Raw genomic sequence first — 25,321 nt, forward strand, 5'->3', positions numbered from 1 at the left:
TGTTTTGTGCAGTTGGTGAGAATGTAGATTACTGCAGTCACTGTGGAAAGCAGTATGGAGATAAATCAAAAAATTAAAAAATGGAACTGTCTTTTGACCCAGCAGTGCCACTTCTGGAAATTTATCTGAAGAAATCCAAAACATTATTTGAAAGGACATAAGCACCCCTATGTTCATTGCAGTGCTATTTACAGTTGCCAAGATGTAGAATCATCCCAAGTATCCATAGTAGATGAGTGGATAAAAATAATGATGGGACATTTACACAATAGAATACTACTCAGCTGTAAAAAAAAGAAAAGAAAATTTTATGATTTGCGACAGCTTGGATGGACCTGGAGAGCCTTATGCTAAGTGAAATAAGCCAGTCAGAGAAAGACAAATACCACATGTTTTCACTCATATGTAGAAATCTAAGGAAGAAACTGAACTAACAAACAAAATAAAGACAGTCATAGAGAGCAGGATGACAGCTACCAGGTGGAGGTTGGGGGGTTGGAGTTTATGTGAAGGGAGATCAAGCAAAAAGGTAAAAGGACTCATGTACATGGACAATAGTGGTGATTGTAGGGGAGGGGAGGCAGGTATAAGGAGGCTAAATGGCAATGGAAAAAAACACAATGAAAAATTAATGGAAAAAAATTCAAATCCCTGGAAGACTGCAAAAAGCACCTGGAGTAGTTCTTTGCTCAGAAAGATAAAGTATTTTTGGGAAGATGGAATTATGAAGTTGCCTGAAGGATGGCAGAAGGTAGTGGAACAAAACTGTGAATACATTGTTCAGTAAAGTTATTGGTGAAAATGAAAAATGTGTCTTATTTTTACTTAAAAACCAACCAAACTTTTTGGCCATTAACATTTGAGGGAGCTGGGTAAAGGGTATATGGGAATTCTTCATACTATTTCTTGCAACTTATGATTGAAATTATTTGAAAAAAAAATCCTGTCATTTTTCTCCTAAGTATATGTGTACTCAATAGGAATTCATGAACATGTGTTAATGAGTACACAGTATATTCACAGCAGTATTATTTGTAGTAGCCCCAAACTAAAAACCACCCAGATACCCATTAACAGTAAAATGGATAAATAAATTGTGGAATCTGTATAAAAGGAACTAACTGCAGCTGTACACAATGACATGGATACAACCTACAGATACATTTAATGAAAAAAATCAAAAACAAAACATGATTTCATGAATTAATCTAATTAATGTTATAATACTATAGTTCACCTTCTATGACCTAGATTTTTTTTCTTTCTACTTTTTTTTTGTCAGTGTTATTTAATTACTATTGGGGAAAAAACTGACAAACTTCAGATAGTGTGTAATTTAGGCCATAGGTCAGGAAAAAATCAGTATAATTTTCGGCATTTATGAATAAGTATTTTTCAAAGAAGAAATGTCTTTTAGACTATCTGATGTCAGGAAACCATTATACAGGATAGGGAAAAAGTAGGTTTACAGTTGCAATGCAAGTAAATAATACAATGATTAATAAGTAATAATAAATAATAATACAAGAATAAACTGTTTCAGGCACTCACAACTGAATACCTATTTTTGCTCCATGCTGTTTATAGCTCTCAGACATATGCCTTTTATAAATGTGTAACAGATTTTATTTAATTCCATGTAAGTCTCTTAAAGCCCCCAAGTAGACGTTCTACCTGATTTTGCCTGTCTTTTTGAGGTCACAATGCAGCAATGTCTCAAAATAGACAAGAGATTAGTAGGAAACCTAGATAACAAATACTTCTAAGGGATTTTTGAAATGAGGGTGGCATAAGTTACATATACTTGTATTAGTGTAGTTCAGTTCCAGAAAATTACCTGATACTTCTGTTGAAGATCATTTTACACTGCTATCAAAAAGTGAAATGTTGCCCTGGCTGGTGTGGCTCAGTGGATTGAGCACCAGTCTGTGAACCAAAGGGTCTCTGGTTTGATTCCCAGTCAGGGTACATACCTGGATTGTGGGCCAGGTCCCCAGTTGGGGGCATGCAAGAGGCAACTGTACATTGATGTTTCTCTCCCTTTCTTTCTTCCTCCCTTCCTCTCTCTAGAAATTAATAAATAAAATCTTTAAAAAAAAGAAAGTATTCCTTTCTTAAAAATAAAAGCGAAATGCTGTGATAGTAAAAGACCCATATCAAATATCATCTTTGTGAAATCTTACGGCCTTTCCTGACAGATTCGATTTCTCTTTCTTCCTTAGTGCCCTGAACTTTAATAATACAGTTTAATAAATAATAGTTTTTTATACCTTATTTTCATTAAACTTGAGAGACATTATGGTGGAATTCTGTGTTTATTTTGTATCTCAAGAAAATGCCGAAGTGTTGGTCTAAAGAATGAATGAATGAATGAAAGAATGAAAGGGCTTCAGATATGGTTTTCTACATTTTATTAGTAATTTTCTACATTTTATTGTAGTACTTTACTATAAAAAAATCATAAAAATCATGAACCATACCAACAGTGGACCACAAAGATAGAAGAACTTAATACAGGCCTAAGTGTGACTTTGTACTTAAATAAGATGATATAGTTCACACAATTAAGTTTATTAAGTACACTTCTGTTGTTTTTTCTCCACTCAGTATTTTTTTCATGTAGTTATGTAACATCTGTATGGGCAAGAAACATTTCTTATTTTTAGATGTACAACACACACAATTGGAATTTGTGGTCGATGACAGGTCCAGACCCTCTTGTTTGAAATTTAAGCAGTGTTCTCTCTCCCAGTCATTGAAAATGACATATTACTGTCTTAATAGGATGTTTTTCATTCTTCCACCATTTGCTCTTTTTCTTTAGAAACCTCATGTTAACTTCCTGTTGGCCCTTCTTATCCAAGTGGCTGTCTTCCTCCTTTCTTTCCCTTCCATGTCTGGCACATAGTAGGCACTTAAGTATTTATTTAAGTGAATAAATACATGGATGAAACTAGTTAAGTGGTTACCATCATGATGGAAAGGTGGAAGTAATAGTGATGTGACAAAGAACTTCCAAACCTGTTTACTTTGGTATGTGATGTCCCAATTCATCTACTTTTGTTTTGTCTGAAAACCTCTGAAAAACTTGAATTATATCGAGACTAAAATTTACATTATTAGGAAAAGAGAATTTTCTGGTAGGAATATCAGAAAACCAGTATGTGTGTGGCTCTGTCATTTGCTTTTGTACCTATGTTGGAACAGATTTTATTTAGTTCCATTTTAATACTCTAAAGCCTAGAAGTAGATTTTAAACATGGTTTTTGGCCTAGCCTTAGAGTGTCACATGTAATAGCTTCTAAAAATACACACAGAATAGTAAAAGCCCTAGATTTCAAATACCTTTATGTAATTTGGGGATTAAGAAGGTATAAATTACATAGCCTTATACTAGTGTAAGTCAACCTCAGAAGTTAAAAGATACTTCAAGTAAAGACTAATTTAAACTACTGTTACTAAATGCTGTAACAGATATTCAAAGACTCAGATTAGTCATATCTTTGTATAACTTTATAGATCTTCCTCAGTGTAATTGCCTTGCTTTTATGTGTGCTTTAATAATAGGGGCATCAATAATTCAATATATTAATTAATAGTAAATTTACACACTTATTAAACTTAAAGTCTCTAAGGACTAGAATTCTAAATTCATTTTTTTAATGTTCTGTATAGATTCCCAAGTTTTGTTTGTGTAAATGATAGAATGTACCTCAGAATATATGTTTCTTAATTTTATTAGATTACTAATAATTAAGTCTCAAATATCTCCGAAAAGATTAAAGTTAATATGAATCTAAATGAATTTCTTTATCAAATGAGAAATGGTGAGAAAATACTTTGGGTTCATTAAGTTTCACTTACTTACATTTCTCTAAGCATAGAACAAGTTGTGTATATAATTAGATAGCATTTGTAAAGAAAGAACATCCAGAGACATTTCTTATTGTCAATTGTGAAATCAAGTGTATATAGAATGTATTTGAGGTCCACGACCGGTTTATAACTTACTAGTAATTAAATAGTAAAGTAAATTAAATCAAATTAAATCAAATGACCCTTTTGGTTACTGAAAACTGCATTAGACTTTGGATTCTTAAGTTTCAGTTTGATTGTTCCTTCTGCCACCCTTCTCTCCCTTTTTTTGACCCTCTTCCCATCCAACACCCTCCCCATCCCATATCTCTTCATCCATTCTTGCACCTCTGTCTCATCAGTCTTTGTTTTTCTATTTCATACTCTTGCTTCTCTTTTTGAATAGAGATTGGAATGTGATGTGAGTTAACTTTTAAAACAATCACTTGGACTGGGTAGAAAATGGGTATCAGGCAAAGGGCAGATATAGGAAGACCACTTAGGAGGCTACTGTACTTACACTGAGGAGAGATGATGGTGGCATAGATAAGAGCGGTAATGGTAAAAATGATAGGAACACTTGGAATCTGGATAGAAATTTAAGAGGTAAAATAGCAAAGGAAGTGGGATTACTAAATCTGGAACCCAGAGTGAAAGTGTAGGCTGAAAATATAAATTTGGGAGTCATCAGCACATAGACGGTATTCCTATGACTAGCTAAAGGAAAAGAAGGAACAGCCTTCACTTTGAACAGAAGGAATGCTGAACAGAAGGCTACAAAGAAGGCTGGAGAGAAAGAAGGAAAAAAAAAGTAAGGATGGAATGTGTTTGGATAGAAGCAAATAGATTAATGTATTTCTAGAAGGAAAGATGGATAGAATGACCGATGGAAAGAAAGGAGGGAGGGAGCACAGATAAAGAGGATAAAGAGCAATGTCATATGGGAGAGAGGAGCATAACCAGTATTGGGCAATGAATTGTGTAAGGAAGTGCTTGGCTGAGGCGATGTAAGGCCTCTGTATGTGTCTGATTTTTCCCTTGCTGTAAAGGAGCCCTTTTGTTCAAATGACAGAGCCACAAAATCAAAAACAGTTGGAATGCTAAAGTCACCTCTTGGAGAATAATGCCTAGAGCTGCTAGTGAACTCAACATGAGCAAGATAAAATCTTGTGCTTTGTCAAGTCACTTATTTAGAGATTGTTAACCAACATAAGCATATCCTATTGTGACCAATCAGGTGACACTTTGGTCTGAGTAACTTTAAGAATGGGACTGATTATTAACTAAGATTGGGAGACATGGAAAGAGGTTTGAGGGGACTTTCAAAGGGAAATGTTGAATAGGCAGTAGGGTATTCAAAAAAAAAAAAATCCTTCTATGACCACTCTGTAAAATTATCCTCTCCTCCAATATTCCTCTACCCTATTTTAGTTTTCTCCATAGAAATTATCACAACTGAAATATAGTAGTGGTTCAGGAGCTTAGCATCTGGAGCCAGCAGATTGAATGGGTTTAAAATCCTGACTTTGCTACTTTTCTCTTAGTGAGTCCTTGGGAAAATTACTTAACCTTTCTATGCCTCAGCTTATTTGTAAATGAAGGAAATACCTATATCAAAGGATTGTTATGTTTATGTATGTAACGTGCTTAGAGCAGTATACAATACACACTTTCTAAAGATTTGCAGCTGTTGTCATCATGATTGTCATCATCATCAAACATGCAAACTTCATGAATGCAGGCACTTAATTTTGTTCTCACAGTTACCCTAGGGACCACAACAAAGTCAGTAGAATCTCAGTAAATTTTTGATGGATGGATAGATTGCATTATGCAACTATCACTTTTTGCAGCAGTGTCAGTATGGGAAAGATTTTGACTTTTGGCCTGTGTGACACATGCTAGGTCGTAGATACAAAAAAAGAAGAAAAGGATTTTTCAGCATTACTAATGTCTTTTTTTCATGGATGAAAATTGAAATTTTATTAAATTATTTTTCCAGCCTTACTGAGATATAATTGACATATAACTAGTCTTTTTCTGAAGATGAGAAGTTTCAAATAGGACTGTTAGACTGCAGAAAAGCATTATACATAGATCTGGGACAGCATGCTTTTGACCACGTGTTGGACAGATTTTACTAAGTTGTATGTAAATCCTTTAAAGCCTGGAAATACATCTTATATTTGATTTTGTCCTAACCTGGCAGTAGTTTCTAAAATTAGGCAAGGAATAATAAGAGGTCTAGATTATCAATAGCTTTGCATAATATTTTAGATTAGAGAGGCGTAAGTTACATAAATTGTGTTAGTGTAAATTGATTCCAGAAATTGATTTTTAACCCTTTTAAATTATATTATTAATTTTAATGGTTTTTCTGTATTTCTTTTATATATATATATTGATAGTATCAATACTTATGTTATCTATAAATATCATGCTTTTGTTTCTTCTGTTATTACACTGGTTAGGACTAGTACTGGATTGAATAGAAGTGGTGATGGCAAGCATCCTTTTCTTCCCAATTCTAAAAGAAATGCTTTCACATTTACCATTAAATATGGTATTTTCTATAAGTATTTTTGTGGGTGCTCTTTTTCACATTAAGGAAGTTATAATCTAGTCCTAGTTTGTTTGGAGTCATACACATCCAAATTAAAATTTTTACTGTATTGCTTAAGTGAGTTACTTTGGAATATGTCTTTGATTAGTTTCAGATTCATCATTTTAAAAATGAGATACCTTATACAGTTGTTGGGAGTATACTATACATAAAATACCTAGTAAAACAGACATTCAGAGAATTTTTTCTTATACCACATTGACTATTGAATCAAGTCTTTAAAATCCCTTTCATCTGCCTTCATTAGTTTATTTATTTGGTTCATTGTTAGATAAATATTTTTTGAACTTCTGTATGCCAAGCATGTCTGTGTGCTGGCAAGTGGTGAACAAGGCCTAGCCCCAGTCTTTAAGGAAGTTATAGTCAAGTGGCCAATAATTCTCCCTCCCTATCTCCAGCTATTAAAGTCATGTTAATACTGCAAGGTCTCTCTCTACCATCACTGCATCCTGCAGACTTTTGCCTAAGTTTTTCCCCATCTCAAAAAAGAAAGACATTCAGACCTGAATTCTCCCTCCTGATTTTTCAAAGCATATTAATGGTATCCATATGTCTCTCTTTTAATATATGTTGCATTCTGCCATAATAGTTTCTTTTATATCCATGCACATCGTGTACATTTTCAAGTTTCTTTTCTAGATTTCAAGATCCTTGAGTATTGGAATCTCATATTATTTATCTTGTATCCCTCAAATAAATGAAATTATGTGAGTAATGAATAATATCCCTTCTTAGAACGGACATTTTTGTCACAATGATTGCAGGGTGCTAGTGGTATTAGTGAGGAGAGGTGAAGAATAGAAAACTTCTTGTAACATTCAGGATAGTTTCTCAAAATAAATAGTTGTTCTGAGTCTCATGTATCTTTCAAGTATTCTACCAGATGTTTCGTGTAAGTGAAAAATTGATTTGTATTTTTCTGATCTAGAGCTTAAATTCATTTTTACTTGTAAAAGCTAAGATTTTTTTACACAATTTTAATATATACTGAGTTTTCCTGAAATACATATATCACCTATGTAAATTGAGGAAAGATTCTACTTTGTATTGTCCAGAACTTTTCTAAGTCTTGCTCAACATTACAGAAAATCACATCGCTTAAAGACAATACCACTCATGGTGTTTGAGTCACCAGTAATACAACCGTATCAGTCTGTTTTGTAGACTTTGGATTTAAAAATAGTGCCATATTTAGGTGTAGGCATCCAGTTAATTCATTGGCTTCCTGTGCCAGGCCCAGGTATTTACATATAGAAGTACATGTTATTTCTTTCTAAAATATAAATGACCTTCCTTTAACTGACCTTTCCTATATATTAGAGCATTCTGTAATGCTTTAAAATTGTGCAGATATATACCATATTATCTATGAATTTCATTTCATAACTTAACAGGGGCATTGCAAAATATTTGTTACAAAAAGGGACATGTGTTATGGTATAGATCCAATGATTTATTTTCCTTAGAGCTTTACAAAATACAAAATTTGTTTTTAAAATATATATGTGATCTTTATTAAACATTAAACTATTCTCCATAGAGAAAAATGTGTATCACAAATATCCTGACAGTTTGAATAATGACTAATTTAGATAAAAGCACTAAACATTTGTTGCAAACCAGGAGAAAAGCATATGTAAACTTTATGCAGTTTATAGAGAGACAAATTGCTACTTATAATTTTAAAATTTCTAATAAAACACCATAGACTTTGATTAACGACTAAGACTATTTTTTCTTTATTATAGTTAATATATGGAGAAATTTAATTTTTGAAATTTAATTCTGTTGTTTCATGCAGAGGATACAAGAGGACATTTTGCATGGGGTTTTAATTATCTTAATTTAAATTCTTTAAATCAGTTCTTTAGAGTCAGCAATGAATTGTTTTGGTTTAGTTATTCAAAGTGTAATTTTCATTGTTGAGCATGTGATAAGATATATTTTATAAACTAAAGTGCAGAACCAGATGGTTTTATTCTGGTATGATACATGTTAATTTATAATGCCTTATTTTCAGCAGCAGAGGGATTATGTTGATCCTACCATTGCCTTTTTTAGACTATTTTATAGACAGAACTAGAAATTCTAGTTACATAAAGCTCTTCTCGCACAGGCTGGAAAGTAGGTCATTATAACTGGGAGTATACCAAACCACCCATTGGTTGCTATAGCAATGACCTACTTAAAGGAATGATTTCTGTTGATTCATGTTGAGGTCATCTTTTGGAACTGGTATAAGGAAGCTCACTGCATATACTTTTTTCTACTAGCAGTAAACTAGTGAACTCTAGAGGTTAAAGAGAAATCCTTAAAGTGTTAAAATGAAGAAGTATATTTTCTCACCTAGCACCTCTGCAATTTATTTTGAAGTAGTACAGTTAGTGTTGTAATTAAATTAACATGAGAACTGTCTTCTATGTAGGAAATAAAACTATACAAAGGGATATAGTGAGTTTCACTACCTCAGGCCGATTTAAAAACTAACCTGTTGCATGTATTTAAGAGCATGATTAACTGAGCCTTCAAATGATTTCAATTTTAAAGGAACAGTAAATACGTCAGATTGGAGATATGAAAATATATCCCTCTTAAGTACCCTATGTATTTTCAATATATAGTATATTAAGTCATCACATTCAATATTGGATGCCTGTCTGAGGCACATATATTTGTAATATATAAAAGTTGAAATGTGTATGTTCTCTGGAACACATTGAATCTAAACTTTGACAGAACTCACTTCCCAGCTGCGGGTAAAGGATGAAAGGTTAGATTTTATGTAGCACCCTTTCAAGTAACATTATTCAGCACTAAAAATAAATCTTATCAGTCAGTAAGTTGATACTTTGAACCCTAGATATTGGAGGTTTTATTTTATGGTATTATCAAGGAAGAATTATATGCTTAGAGATTAGTTGATTCAGGGTCTTAATTGCTCTGTACCTTGCTATATACGTGGTCTGTCCAGAAGCTATCCAGTCATGTAATATGAAAAATAGGGATGTTTATTGAAGAAGATACAAGATACAAGAAACATTGTACATAGGACAATGGCACTTCAGTCCCCTTCAAAGTAGGCACCTTGGGACCTCATATAGTTCCCCCAGTTGCCATCAGCTGCACTGTCGTATTTTCCTGAATCTCATCAACAATCTCAAATCTCTTCCCTTTCTAAGGTGATTTTAGTTTTGGGAAAAGCCAGAAGTTGCAGAGGCCAAATCTAGGCTGTAGGGGGCTAAGTCACTTGAGTAATTTGATGTTTCGCCAAAAAGCTCTGCATAAGACATGATGCATGAGCAGGCACATTGTCATGATGAAGCTGCCAGTCTCCAGTTGCCCATAGCTGCTGCTTTCTCAATCATCTAAATAGTTTCCGTGGATCAGTGTTCAAGCTCAATGCAAAATTTGATGCAGATTGGTTACTCTGCTTGCTCAGTCATTTTGAATGCAATGGCCACACAGTACACATGCTCACTCAACAGCATCTACTGCCCCTGCTGACTAGTACAATGAAGTCATCATTGTTCACATATGTACATTCCAGTCCACTCTCCTTGGCTGCTAGGGGTTACATTGATGTCACACAAACCATTCTCTTATATTAACATATAAGAGAACTTTCATATTATTCTGGTATGATACATGTTAATTTATATTGCCTTATTTTCAGCAGCAGAGGGATTATGTTGATCCTACCAACATAAAAGTCTGGTTGGACTTTTCTGGACAGACCTCGGTATAGTCATATTCACATTTGTGTTGTCACTGGGAAGATTTTCATCAAGACTTTGTCCAAAGTCACATTCAGCAGAAGTTACAAGTCCAAGATGATTCTGTATATATGTGTATATAGACTAATTCATTGTCTTCTCTTGTCATACCCAGGTACTTGCATATAGAAATATGTTACTTTTTTCAAAAATACAAATTACTCCCAAGAGAGAATAATGAAAACTTCTGCTTAATGAATATCTACCAAGTACTAGTGATTCTACTAGATGATTTTATGCCGTTTATAATCCTTTCAACAGAGTACATTACAACTCTGTAGGTCATTTTATCCTATTCTAATCTTACATGATGAGATTTGCTTGCCAAATGTAGAAACCAAAACACAGGTTTGGGAATTGTGTAGTTAGAAATGAGGCACAGACACTGTATTTGAAATTTATCAGGAGAAGGTGCACGTGTGCGAGATGGGGCGGGGGGGGGCGGAGAGCGCGCACATGAGAGCACATGCGTGCCTGAGCGCACGCACTGTAATAAGGTACAATCTGAAAGTTTCTCTAGGATGAGGTACATTATGTCCTTTGAGAATTTAGTGGATGGAGAAGTTACTTATAGCTGGAAGACTGAAGTAGAATTTGAACTTGAAGAGATGGAAATTGGGAAAGGTATTCAGGCCAAGGGAAGAGCATGGAGCAAATTCCAGGAGACTGGGGAAAAGAGATGTAGTTTGATTTGGTGGGAGAAAACGGGGAGTGGTAGGAAATGAACCTGGAACCCTAAGTTAGTGGCCAAGGGGAAAAAAAAAAGTATTCTTTATTCTATAAGAATGAATCTTTGAAGACATCTGAGCAGGAAAATTTGCCTCAGGAATGTTTGCTATTGTGTATAAAATGGGTTAGAGCGGGAAGAGACTGTTGGTAGGCAGATTTATTTTAAGGCATTGTAGTAAATAATACTGGCAAGAGATAAAGTCTAGAATTATTGTAGCAAATTAGTGGTAGGAAAGAGGGGACAAAAAATAATAGATAACATATAATCATAGTTACTATGGATCATGCACTGTTCTAAGAGCCTCACATAATATTTATTTCTCACAACAATGCTATGTATAATACAGGTCCTGTTACTATCCCAGTTTTACAGGTGAAGAAATTAGAACTTTTCAGGATTGATTAAAGGATAGTAATTTGGGAAATTTGTGCAATGGGAATACAATATGGGAATACAATACAGTATGGGAATAAAAAATGAGAATGCAATGAAAATACAATAAAACCATTAAATTCATGCTATTGAAATATTTCTATTGCTTTGAAAAGATGTTCACTATGTATGAAACCAGGTTTACAGTAGATACAGTACTTCTCAGTTTTGTTCTACTTTGAAGAAGTATATGCTAATTATCCATTTTATACCTTTTTATGAAATTTTTAAAAAGTTTATTTCTTCTTCAACTTCATCCCAAACTCCCATTCCCAGAGGGTAGCTATTGTTAATAGCTTGGTATAATATCCTTCCAGTTATTTTCTTATGCACATATTACATAAGCAGATACATGCAATGTAAATTTTATTTTATCAAAATGATATATGCATATACTTTCAAAGTCATAGTGCAAAAAGTCTTATAACAAAGGACAGCATCACTGAGTGTTGTCCATCCTGCTCTGTTTCTTTTTGAGTCTTTTCTATTTAAAATATTTGAGTACAAAGTAAGCATTATATTCTTTTTAAAGGTACCAATATTTGAGTGCACTGTATATGTTCAATTCTTATGTGAAATTACAGTTATGTAAATGATAATATCCATTGAAGAAGGGCACCATCAATAACATCTGTGGTGGGGATATAAAGTACAACATTGGGATTATAGTCAATAATATTGTAATAATTATGTAAGGTGCCCAGTGAGTACTTAAATTATTAGGGGATCACTTCGTAAATTATATAATTGTACAACCACTGTGCTGTACACCTGAAACTAATATAAAATAATATTGAAAGTCAACTGTAGTTGAAAATATAATTTTAATAAAATTAGCATCTGTGGAAGAAAAACACCATACTTAAATAAATACATTTTTATCCTTTGTTTTTGTTGTTGTTTATTTTTTACCCCACAGTGGGCCAAAAGGCAGTCAGGCTGCTCATGTTCTTATCAGTACCAGCAAACTGCAGGCTGGCTCAGTTTCCAGACATACTGCTTTTACTGTATATCTTCTTTTGTTTTTTTAAGTGGACCCACCTTTGAAATGCCCTTTCAGACACTCTTTTTAAAAAAAAAAAAAAATATATATATATATATTTTATTGAATAAGCTATTACAGTTGTCCCATTTTTTTCCTCCATTTTATCCCCCTCCACCCTGCACTGCCCCTCCCCCAGCACTCCCCCTACCCTTTAGTTCACGTCCATGGGGTGGACATATAAGTTCTTTGGCTTCTCCATTGCCTATACTATTCTTAACCTCCCCCTGCCTATTTTGTACCTATTATTTATGCTACTTATTCCCTGTAACTTTTCCCCCCATTCTTCCCCCCTTCTACTCCCCAATGATCTCCATTTCAGTGATTCTGTTCCTGTTCTAGTTGTTTGCTTCATTTGTTTCTGTTTCTGTTTTTTTAGGTTCAGTTGTTGATAGTTGTGAGTTTGTTGTCATTTTACTGTTCATAGTTTTTGATCTCCTTTTTCTTAGGTAAGTCCCTTTAACATTTCATATAATATAATAAGAGCTTGGTGGTGATGAACTCCTTTAACTTGACCTTATCTGGGAAGCACTTTACCTGCCTTTCCATTCTAAATGATAGCTTTGCTGGATAGAGTAATCTTGGATGTAGGTGCTTGTCTTGCATGAATGTGAATACTTCTTACCAGCTGCTTCTTGCCTGCAAGCTTTCTTTTGAGAAATCAGCTGACAGTCTTATGGGAACTCCTTTGTAGTAACTGTCCCCTTTTCTCTTGCTGCTTTTAAGATTCTCTCCTTATCTTTAATCTTGGGTAATGTAATTATGATGTGCCTTGGTGTGTGCTTCCTTGGGTCCAACTTCTTTGGGACTCTCTGAGCTTCCTGGATCTCCTGGAAGTCTATTTCCTTGGTCAGATTGGGGAAGTTCTCCTTCATTAGTTTTTCAAGTAAGTTTCCCATTTCTTGCTCTTCCTCTTCTCCTTCTGGCACCCCTATGAGTCGGACGTTGGAATGTTTAAAGTTGTCCCAGAGGTGCCTAAGCCTCTTCTCATTTTTTTGAATTCTTGTTTCTTCATTCTGTTGTGGTTGAATGTTTATCTCTTCCTTCTGCTCCCAATCATTGATCTGAGTCCCGGTTCCCTTCCCTTTTCTGTTGGTTCCCTGTATATTTCTCTTTGTTTCACTTTGCGTAGCCTTCACTTTTTCCTCCACTTTGCGACTATACTCAACCAATTCAAGGAGCATCCAGATTACCAGTGTTTTGAACTGTGCATCTGATAGGTTGGCTATCTCTTCATTGCTTAGTTCTATTTTTAGAGCTTTGATCTGTTCTTTCATTAGGGCCATATATCCTTGTCTTGGCGTGCCTCTATTCCTTTGTTTTATGAAGTGCCAAAACAAAAATAATTCTTTGGTTGCAAAACTTTTTCTGTTGTAATGTATTGCTTCAGTCCATGTCATTTTTTACAATATTTTGTTGTTTCATAGGGTGTTTATTGAAAAGCATTAACAATGATTATTCAGCTTGTGAATAAGAAAGGGAAAAACCAAGGACCAATTATTAATTAATCAAGTAATTAATGATTACTTAATTAAATGAATAAGTAAACTTTCTTTTTCAATTTTCCATCTCACAGTCTATCATTGACCTGCTTGTACCACATAGAAATATTTCCACCAAAACGTTGAATAAGGAGAACTCTTGCTATATACTACCTCTGGTAGAGAACATACTGAAACTAATCATGCAAAAGAGATTTGACAATGATCTCTGCCTTGAATTATCCTTCCAGGATGTTTTAGTCTTGGACTGTTTAAATTTAAGAAAACTTAAAATTGCTAGTTCATTCAACTTTAATTTTTGATCTGACTACTAGTGCCTAAAAACTCTTTTGCTAAGCAAATACATAAAGCTAGATGTTTCCCAATAAACATTTATCACCAAACAGTATAAGCTACTTATAGTTACAGATAATTTTACAAAACTCATGTCTATTGCTATAACAACAGTAATCTTTTCCCCCAAAGTATTTGCACATTGGTAGTGGTGGGGTAGAGTGGGGATGGACACGTTAGGGAGGTAACTCTAAACCAAGACAGAAAAGGGATGTGGTGAAATGTAAATGTGAGGATACAGAGGTGTGTTTCTTATTTGTTTAAGAATGATTGTGTTTCTTTTTCTTTAATTAACTTATAAACTTGAAAATGAGCATTGTTATCTCTCACAAAATAATAATATTCCCCAATAACATGTTCAAATTTTTAAGTTATTCATTTTCTCACAGTGATTAAATAGGATGTTTCCATATTTTTCCAGTTAGAAAGTTCTCTAAGATTTTGATGTTGGTTTTTCTATATGAACTTGAATTCATTTCTAGTTTAAATAATGAAATCAGTTTATTTGTGTACTTATAATTTTTACATTTACAAATTAAACTTTTGCTAACACTATTTAATGAAAGTTACTGATTTAATTTAAGAACTTTATTAAAATACTAAGAAACACGCTGTTAATTTAAAAAATTATATGTATGGCTTCTGAAAATAGTAATTTATATATCAATTAGAAGTAATAAGATGATAGGTAATTACATGATGGTGTTGTCATTTCAACTTTTAGAATAACACAGTTTTGCAATATTTTACATCTCCTAAATACACATAATAATATAATAATATTATTCTCTCCCTAGATTTTTGCTTCAATGTCTTGAAGACCTTGATGCTAATTTGCGAAAATTAAACTCTCGACTGTTTGTGATTCGTGGACAACCAGCAGATGTGTTTCCTAGGCTTTTCAAGGTAATTATTAATACATTAATAATCTTTTGTCAGAGAAGACATTTTTGGTAAATAAGGTGTTTTGGATCATTTAAATGGTGGGGAATACAAATTTTTAAATAAAATTTTGTGGGTTTTTTTCTTTAGTAAAATAGTTGCAAGTGATAAAATAAGACAGTAAAAGAAATCTTTCTTCTGCCTTGAACTGCTAGTTTCCTTCCCAGAGTAACAACTGCTGGTTTCTTGGGTATTCATTAGAAATATTCTTAGAATAAACAAAAATGTATATGTGTACATGTTTAAATATGTATATATGCACATGTTATACACATATATGTATGTGTGTGTGTATGTTATTATCCCCTTTTTTAAAAACCAAGGTGAAAGCACTATTACACTATTCTGTGCAGTGCTTTGTTTACATAACCATGTATTTTTGAGATTGTTCTATATTACTTCCCCAGTCTTTTAAATGGCTTCATAGTATTCAGTTGTATAGATATTCTATAGTTTCTTTAACTAGCTTTCCACTGAACATTGAATTATTTTTCCACAGGCCTTTTGCTAATACAAGTAATGTCAGTGAACATCCTTGTCTAGAAATGCATTATCTTTGATCACATGTGCCACTGTTGGAATAATTCTTAGTAGACTTTCTGGGTCTAATGCAAAATTGTGGGTTTTTGTTTTTTGTTTTTTAACTTAGAATTTTAAAAATCTCCTTGTCTTATTTCCCTCTTTTTTTTTTTTTTTACCCCCAAATAAGATATTAGTCCTAAAGAGATTAGATGCTTTGACCAAGGTCATACAACTAGCTCATGGAAGTGCTCAGACCAGAATCTGAGTTTTCTGGCTTTTCTAATTCATTCCTTCCTATTTACTGCCATTGGATCTCTGAGTGTATATCTTTTTTTTTCTTGCAGCTGTTTGACTCTTCAAATTTTTATAATAGCAATATTTCTATTTCTAATGGAAAAGACAACAATTCCTTTCCCTGCACGAGAATATTCCCAGTACTGAGAATCAAATCAGCACTACCCAGCCTTTTCTCACTGGTATTAGAGAAACCTTTAGTGCTTAGGGTTTGGCTAATGCAACAGTTTTGGCTAGTGAAAATTTATTGCCTTAAAGCTTGTTCACTACTGTAGCTGCTTAGAGTCAGAATTTAACTTAGGTACATGAAAGAGATCTGAGTAGCCAGCATATCAGAAACAATGGTTATAGTTTATCAACAACTCATGAGTGAAACAGTATATGGGTAATTGCTTGAACCTTATCTCTAAATTCATGTGGTATAAGTAAAATAAATCTTAAACGGTTTTTAGTCTCTTTGAAAATAACAAAACTTTTATTTACTTGTTTTTCAAAAACTTGTCTTATCGTCTTTAGTGTTTGTTTTGAGCTTTCTTCTACCTAAAATAGCATATTATTAGATCAAACCATCTTATGCAGTTATATGATGTCTTGTGTGTTTGGCAGAGAGGCAGTGGTTTCCACATGAGCCATAAAATACAGCTACATAAACACAAGGACATACACATGAAGTGTTGATTATTTTATTCTGATTTTTCCTTGGGCTTATGTACAATAGTCTGTATAATATGCTTTTTATAAACACTTCTTTCATATTTATTTGCTTTTTGCAGAGCCATGGAGGAAGTTAATTTCTGTTGTATGGATTTTTAAAAAAAAATTGTTTAGGACTGCTATGCATGTATCTAAAAAAAAAAGCCTAAAAGAATATAAAATAAAAAGTAGGTCTTCTTTCTATCCCTAACCTTTATACCCCCAGTTTCTCTGAGAGAAAAGATTCTTTTGTCCGTAACTAACTGACTCATTTACCTTATTGCCTCTGGTTTTATTATTCTAGTACAGAAAATAGGGAGAATTTTTAATAGGTGAGTAATCTTATTTCCCACATTAGAGGTAAAAATAGTTTAGACCTAATACTAGTACCTTTAGTTCATTGGGGTGGTGACAGTGGTCCCAGAATTGATATCTCCTCTATTATGCATCTTCGTTCTCTATAGCATTCACTCATTTTATCCCACTTATACTGAGTGGGTTTAGGAATGGGGTCAGAGCATTTTTATGTATACATATTTGTCTGATAAACTGTTTTTTTATATGCTTTTAATTTAGAATTTTTCTCAGTTAAATTCTGATTTAATATATCCTAACATGATGGCTTTTTAAAAAAACTTTTTTACATTCTACTGAAGAAATGGTAAAGAAATTTAGCCGACACTAACCCAGGCAAAACTTGAATGGATAACACTATTAATCATAGGTATTTTACATAAATAATAATAAGTATTATGCAATTAAATCTTGCATTTCTGTAAACATTTGATGCCAGGCTGGTAAGCCCCCAAGATCATGCACATTCCAGGCCCTGCAGAAACTTTTCATGCATGAATAGTTTGAGGTGTTGGTTTAACACATCCTCATTATATCCAAGAAACAGAGACATGTGGCTAAAGACTTTATTGATGGACACATTGAGTGTAATAAAATATTCTGTTCAAAATCACAGAATAAATCAAAGGAGAATATATAAAGTCACTAACATTTCAATATATAAAATTTGCTATCCTTTTTGAGTTATATCAGATTCTTTATTATTTTAACCATTTGGTAAGATAATTCATTCAGTAGATCTTGAGTGAGTACCTACTATGTACAAGTTAGTGTTCAAGGTGCCAGGGATATAATAGTGAAACAAACAGAAAAAGTTTCTGCTTTCATGGGCTTACACTATAGTGGGAAGGAGGCAATAATAAACAAGTAATATGCAATGTCAGGTGGTAATAGGTGCTAAAATAAAGTGTGGAATAGTTAAGTGCCAAGGTGAGGAAAGGGTAGTTACTTAATATGGAGTCATGACCTCTCTGATAAAGTGATATTTAAGCAGATGTATGAAGGGACTGATCCATGCAAATATCTGGCATGTGACATACTGAATCCACACTATTTTGCAGCTTGTTCCATAAAAATGTGGAGTTTATTTTCTTAGGGCCTTAAACCTGGGTTGGCTTTATAACTTGTTTTGACCAAATGCCAAAGGAGACCTTGAGTTTCAGATTCTAGACCTCAAATGACCCTTTGCTCTTTTGGAATGCTTCCTGTACCATGCAAGGAAACTTACGTTAAAATATTGAATTATAGGAGACCATGAGCAGAGAGAGAGGGCCAGCCAACAAGCTAGCACCAAGGTCTGAGATGTGTAAAAGAGATCACCTTAGGTCCATCCACCCAGCCATGCTGCCAGCTGATTGCGGGCTCGCGATTGAGCCAGTTGAGACCAACAAAAGAACCATCTAGTTAACTGGCAGACTTGTGAGATTTAATCATTTGTTTTAAGCTACTAAGATAACTGCAACATAGGGAAGGAGTATTGCAGGCAGAAGGAACAGCAGTTACAAAGGCCATGACTTGTTTAGGAACAGCAAAACGGCCAGCATGGCTAGAGCACAGTGAGTGAAAAGAAGACAGGGTCAGAGACGTTGCAGGGAACCAGAACACGGGCTTGTAGAGACCATGCTAAGGACTTCAGCTTTTATTCTGAGTGAAATGGGATGCTATGGGAGAATTTTCAGTAGAGGAGTGACCTGATTTCATTTACATTTTTAAGTAATCACTCTGGCTGTTTGTAGAGAATAGACATGGGAGAGGGAAAGATGTTGTAAAGGCAGGCACAGAAAGATCAACTAGGAGGCCATGGCAATTATTCAGGAACACGATGATGGGCAGGGTAAACTAGATAGAGGTGTTGAAAAGTGATAGGATGTTGGATATATTTTTAAAATATATGTGGTCTCTGTGAGTCAAGGATGACTTTAGGTTTCTAGCCTGGGAAAATGATTTAGTGAGATGAGGAAGACAATGGGAGGAGCAAATTTATGGAGAAATCGGGAGTTCACTTTTTTAATAGTTTAAGTTTGAGATGCCTTTTAGACATTTAAGTGTACTTGTTGCCTAGGCATTCAGGTCCTACTTAAGTGCTCAGGAGAGAAGTCTGGATTAAATTTAGGAATATTCAGTATATAAGTAGTATTTAAAACCCTGAGACTACATTTATGGAACAGAAGAAGGGGTAATGGGTGGGTGGATAGAAATTTTTAGAGCTTTACCTTCTTTATACTTGGGTTATTTTGTGAGATAACATATCTATGTAATTATACTACTTTAAATGCTTTCTCCTAGGAAGTTTGTGATTTATAACTTTAGATTTTCTGTTAGAATTTTATATCTCTTAATTACTTTCACAGTATTAATCATGAGCATTTAAGAACTTTACATTCATTTAGTTGTTCATATTATGCCTTCTGAATGGTTAACAAGTAATTGTGATATACAGAAATGGATACCGATCTTAATGCTTAAAAATACAAATATTCACTTATTCACATGAAAATATTTTAACAGTACATGCAATCTTATTATTATATTCAACTATTTAAATTCAAAGGTAACCACATCGTTTAAAATAAAGAGCTGTGTAAAAGATTAGATAGGGACTTCTACCTCTGGTTAAGATGTAGAAAGTTGTAATAGACCATCTTTGCCATCTTAACAATGAGAAGAAGTGAGTATGCCACAAAATCATACCTTTTTTAATGTATCAGGAAGTTGAGGACACAAAGAAGCCTAAATAAACTAAATTCCATAGAGGAATGAACCTTGTATAGGAACAAAAAGACCTCTGGCTACATCTCTGAGAGCATAGCAGGAAAAGAAGGGAATCCGCAATAGTTGAGAGTGAAGAAAAATCAGTCAAAATTTCACAGAGCTTTTTGTGGTCATATGTGGGCTGACATGGCAGATTAGAATCCCAAGAAGCCCTAGTCACAGAGCAAGTTTACACTCACTTTCCAGTTCTTTTCTACAGTGCCTTCATAGAATGCCAGTCAGTGGCAGTGTGCGAAGGCTGAGGCAAGGAGAAGAGCTGAGAGAGATGCCTCATTGAAGTGCACTGGGCATTCACTTAAGCAGTGTAGCAAGTCCACTGAAGCTGGAGACAGGACAGTAGGGTAGAAAGAAATCTCCTGAGGTACAGAAAATTACTGGACAGGGCTGGAAAACAAAGAGAACTCCCCAGCAGCCTTAAAGCTGATGGGTAGACAACAAAGTGAAGAGATCCCCTACAGTTTGTAAAGCTAGTGTCTGGGCTGTAAAGCAGAGAAAGATGTCTTATCAGTGCTCAGATCCCCATTGAAGAAATATCTGGATCCTGCCCTCAAAATAGTCAAGGCCAGAAGAGAATAGAATTTAACCAAAGCAGCAAAACAAAGCCCAGACCAAAGCTCAGATACAGACTACATTAATTGAACTTCTAGCAGTCAGAGAAAGCAAAGACTATGGACTTCTAGAAACAAATGTTATTTATTTTATATTTATTCTTTTATACCATTTTTCTGGCATACAATTAAAAATTATGAAACAAGAAGCAGGAAAATGTGACTTGCAACCACTGCCCCCCCTCCCCCGACCCCAGAACAAAAAGTCAGTAGAAGGAGTCTCACAGTAGATGCAGATGTTGGGATTAGAATAAAGTATTTTACAACAATTATGCCATAAATATTAAAGGATCTAGATGAAAGGTAAAAGATACATGTGAATAAATGGTCATTTCAGTACAAAAATGGAAACTATTAAAAACCAAATGAAAATTCTAGAACTCAGATATACACTGCCAGAAATGAATTCATTCCTTCAGTGGGCTTATCCAGGCTGGACAGAGCAGAACAAAGGATCAGTGAACTTGAAGACAATCAGTAGAAATTATCCCAAGTGAAACAGAAAGAAAAGAAAGGTTATTTTAATCCTCAACTGAGGATATTTTATTATTATTGATTTTAGTGGGGGGCACAGGGAGAAAGAAACATTGATGCAAGAGAAAAGCATCGATCAGCTGCCTCCTGCAGGTGCCTTGACAGGCGATTGAACCTGCATCCCAGGCATGTACCCTGACCAGGAAGTGAACCCACAGCCTTTCGATATATGGGGTGATGCTCCAACCAACTGAGCCACCCGGCCAGGGCAAGAAGGAATATTGTTTTTTGAAAAGGGAACAGAATGTCTGAGATTTGTGGAACAATAGTAAACAGCCTATCGTATGTCTAACTGCAGACTTAGAAAAAAGAGGAGAGATTGGGACAGAAAAATGTGTATATTTGGAGACATAATGATTAAAAAATTTTTTAAACTAATGAAAGGTATCAACCCTCAGTGCCAAAGAAGCTAAACAAACACCAAACATTATAAATATTAAAAAACTAACATCTTGCCACATCATAGTCAATTAAGTGAAAGACAAAATTTGATGAGAGCTGCAGGAGGAAAGACATACTTAGGGAACCACAATAAGAGTGATAGGTGATTTCTTATCAGAAACAATAAAGCCCAGAGGCAAGGGAATGACATCTTTAAAGAACTATAAACAACCATGTTAACCTAGCAAAACTATACTTTCAAAAAAAAAAAAGAAGAAAAAGGCATTTTTAAGCAGAAAAAAGCAGAGATAATTTATTCCCAGTAGATCTATAGTGTAAGAAATACTAAAGGAAGTTCTGCTAGGTGAAACGACACCAAGATGAAAGTCAGGACCTGTGGCAAAGAAGGATGAACACTGAATATATGGGAAAATATAAAAGACCACCTTTTTCATTGTTTTAATTATGTATATTTATGTATACTATTTCTTTTAAAATACTGTTGACAGGTTAAAACTATAATAGCAATGAATTGTAGGGGATAATACCAATATTATGGGGTTATAGTATAATACAAATAAAATATATAACAAGATCATACAAGGGTGAGAAGAAGATAAATAGAAATATATATGGAAGGAAATAATCAAGATCAGAGCTGAATTAAATAACATAGAGACTAAAAAAAACAATTCAAAGGATCAGTAAATCCAGGAACTGGTTCTTTGAAAAAATAAACAAAATTGACAAATCAATAACCAAACCCCTCAAGAAAAAAAGAGAGAGGACCAAAATAAATAAAATCAGAAATGAAAGAAGAGAAGTAAAAACCGATACCACAGAAATACAAAGGATTGTAAGAAATTACTATGAACAACTATATGCCAAGAAATTGGACAGCCTAGGCAAAATGGATAAATTTCTAGAAACACACAATCTTCCAAAACCAAATCAGGAAGAAGCAGAAAAGCTGAATAGACCAATAACTATTAGCAAAATTGAAGCAGTAATCAAAAACCTGCTGACACAAAAAGTCCTGGTCCAGATGGCCTCACAAGCGAATTTTACAAAACATTCAAGGAACTCACACCTATGCTTCTCAAACTATTCCAGAAAATTAAAGAAGAGGGAAGACCCTCACACTTTTTTTATGAGGCCAGTATTATCCTAATCCCCGAACCAGGTAAAGATACAACAAAGAAAGAAAATTACAGGCCAATATCTCTGATGAACATAGATGCTAAAATTCTCAACAAAATACTAGCAAATGAATCCAACAATACATTAAAAAGATCATACACCATGATGAAGTGGGATTTATTCCTGGAATGCAAGGATGGTACAATATTCACAAATCAGTAAATGTTATACATCGCCTAAAATGAAAGACAAAAATTACATGATCATATTAGTAGATGCAGAAAAAGTATTTGCTAAAATCCAACACCCACTTACGATAAAAATACTCAGTAAAGTGGGAATAGAGGGAGCATACCTCAATGTAATAAAGACCATATACAAAAAACCTACTGCCAACATCATACTCAATGGGCAAAAGCTAAAAGAGTTTCCCTTAAGATCAGGAAAAAGACAAGGATGTCCACTTTCACCACTCTTAGTCAACATGGTATTGGAGGTCCTAGCCACAGCAATCAGACAAGAAGAAGAAATAAAAGACATCCAAATTGGAGAGGAGAAAGTAAAATTGTCATTATTTGCAGACAACATGATAGTGTACATAGAAAACCCTACAGGTTCCACCAAAGAACTACTCAACCTAGTAGGTGAATTCAGCAAAGTAGCAGGAAACAAAGTCAATATTCAGAAATTGATGGCATTTTTGTACACCAACAATAAACTATCAAAGAGAAACTAAGGAAAAAATCCCATTTACTGTAGCAGCAAAATAATAATAAGAATAACAACAACAACAACAACAACAAAAATAACCACCACCTAGAAATAAATTTAACCAAGGAAGTAAAAGATCTGTACGTGGAAAACTGTAGAACACTGAAGAAAGAAACTGAGGAGGATACAAATAAATGGAAATATATACCCCATTCTTGGATTCAAAGAATTAACATCATTAAAATGTCCATAGTCCCCAAAGCAATATATAGATTCAACACAATCCCTATTAAAATACCAAAGGCATATTTCACAGATCTAGAACAAATACTTCAAATACTTATATGAAACTAAAAATGACCCCAAATTGCCACAGCAATCTTGAGTAAGAAGAATGAAATAGAAGGGATCACAATACCCAATATCAAACTACACTACAAGGCAACTCTAATCAAAACAGTCTGGTGCTGGCATAAGAACAGACACAGAGATCAATGGAAAAGAATAGAGAACCCAGTAATAAACCCATGTCTCTGTAGTCAAATAATATTTGACAAAGGGGTCATCAGAATGCAATGGAATAAAAACAGTCTTTTCAATAAATGATGTTGGGATAGGTGGACTGGTACATGCAAGAAAATGAAACTAGACCACCAACTTACACCATATACCAGACTAAACTCAAAGTGGATAAAGAACTTAAATATAAGTTGTGATATCATAAAAGTCCTAGTAGAAAACATAGGCAGTAAAATTTCAGATACCCCACATAGCAATATTTTTGTCAGTATAACTCCTAGGGCCAGGGAAATAAAGGAAAAAAATCAATTAATGGGACCACATCAAATTAAAAATCTGCATGGCTAGAGAAACCATCATCAAAATGAAAAGGGAACTGACTGTATGGGAGAACATATTTGCCAATGATAGATCAGACAAGGGTTTAATGCCCAAAGTATATAAAGAACTCATACAACTCAACACCAGGAAGAGAGGCAACCCAATTAAAAAATGGACAGAGGACCTGAATAGATACTTTTCCAAGGAGGACATACAGATGGCCCACAGACATAAGGAAAAATGCTCAACATCACTGGCCATCAGATGCAAATTAAACCACAACAAGATATCACCTAACACCTGTCAGAATGGCTATCATCAGTAAATCAACAAACAAGTGCTGACGAGGATGTGGAGAAAAGGAAACCCTAGTGCACTGTTGGGGTAATGCAGACTGGTGTAACCACTTTGGAAAACAGTATGGGATTTCCTAAAAATAAATAAATAAATAAAAATAGGAACCGCCGTTTGACCCAGCAATTCCATTGGTGGGTATATACCCTAAAAATCCCAAAATACCAATTCAAAAGAACTTATGAACCCCTATGTTCATAGGAGCACTATATACAATAGCCAAGTGTTTGAAACAGCCTAAGTGCCCATCAGTAGATGCATGGATTAAAAAAACTGTGATACATTTACACAATGGAATACTGTGCAACAGAAAGAAAGGAGAAGGAATTCATACCCTTTGGGACAGCATAGATAGAACTGGAGACTATCATGCTAAGTGAAATAAGACAGTTGGTGAAAGACAAATACCATATGGTCTCACTTATAAGAGGAATCTAATGAACAAAATAAACTAATGAGCAAAACAGAACCAGAGACATGGAAACAGGAAACAGACTGACAGCCACCAGAGGAGAGAGGGGAGGGGGAAGTGACGGAAAGAATGGGAAGGGATTAGTCAAAGAACATGTATGAATGACTCATGGGCATGGACAACAGTGTGGGGATAGACTATGGGAGCAGGGGATGGGCTGGACGGAGGAGGACAAAGGGAGAAAAAATTGGGACAACTGTAATAGAATGAAGAGTAAAAAAAAAAAGTTAAAGATACACACACACACACACACACACACACACACACGAAGATATGTATATAAATAAATGAAATGGTCTGTCCAGAAGGTATCCAGCCATGTAATATGAAAAATAGAGACATTTATTGAAGAAGATACAAGATACAAGAAAATTGTACATAGGACAGTGACACCTCAGACCCCTTCAAAATAGC

The 25,321-nt window shown here is 34.3% G+C and overlaps 1 protein-coding gene across 2 annotated transcripts in view; it reads left to right on the plus strand.

Annotated features, from left to right (window-relative positions):
• Nucleotides 1–25,321, plus strand: part of CRY1 (cryptochrome circadian regulator 1) — a 61,846-nt gene that overhangs the window by 18,114 nt on the left and 18,411 nt on the right. For both annotated transcript variants that reach the window (XM_054574577.1, XM_054574578.1), the window contains exon 2: nt 15,088–15,196. In XM_054574577.1, coding sequence (XP_054430552.1) covers nt 15,088–15,196 — 109 coding nt within the window. The remainder of the gene's footprint in view (nt 1–15,087; nt 15,197–25,321) is intronic.

Source organism: Pteronotus mesoamericanus, unplaced genomic scaffold, assembly GCF_021234165.1.
Source record: "Pteronotus mesoamericanus isolate MK-2021 breed Mesoamerican mustached bat unplaced genomic scaffold, CSHL_Meso_final contig_263, whole genome shotgun sequence".
NCBI classification, from domain to species: Eukaryota; Metazoa; Chordata; class Mammalia; order Chiroptera; family Mormoopidae; genus Pteronotus; species Pteronotus mesoamericanus.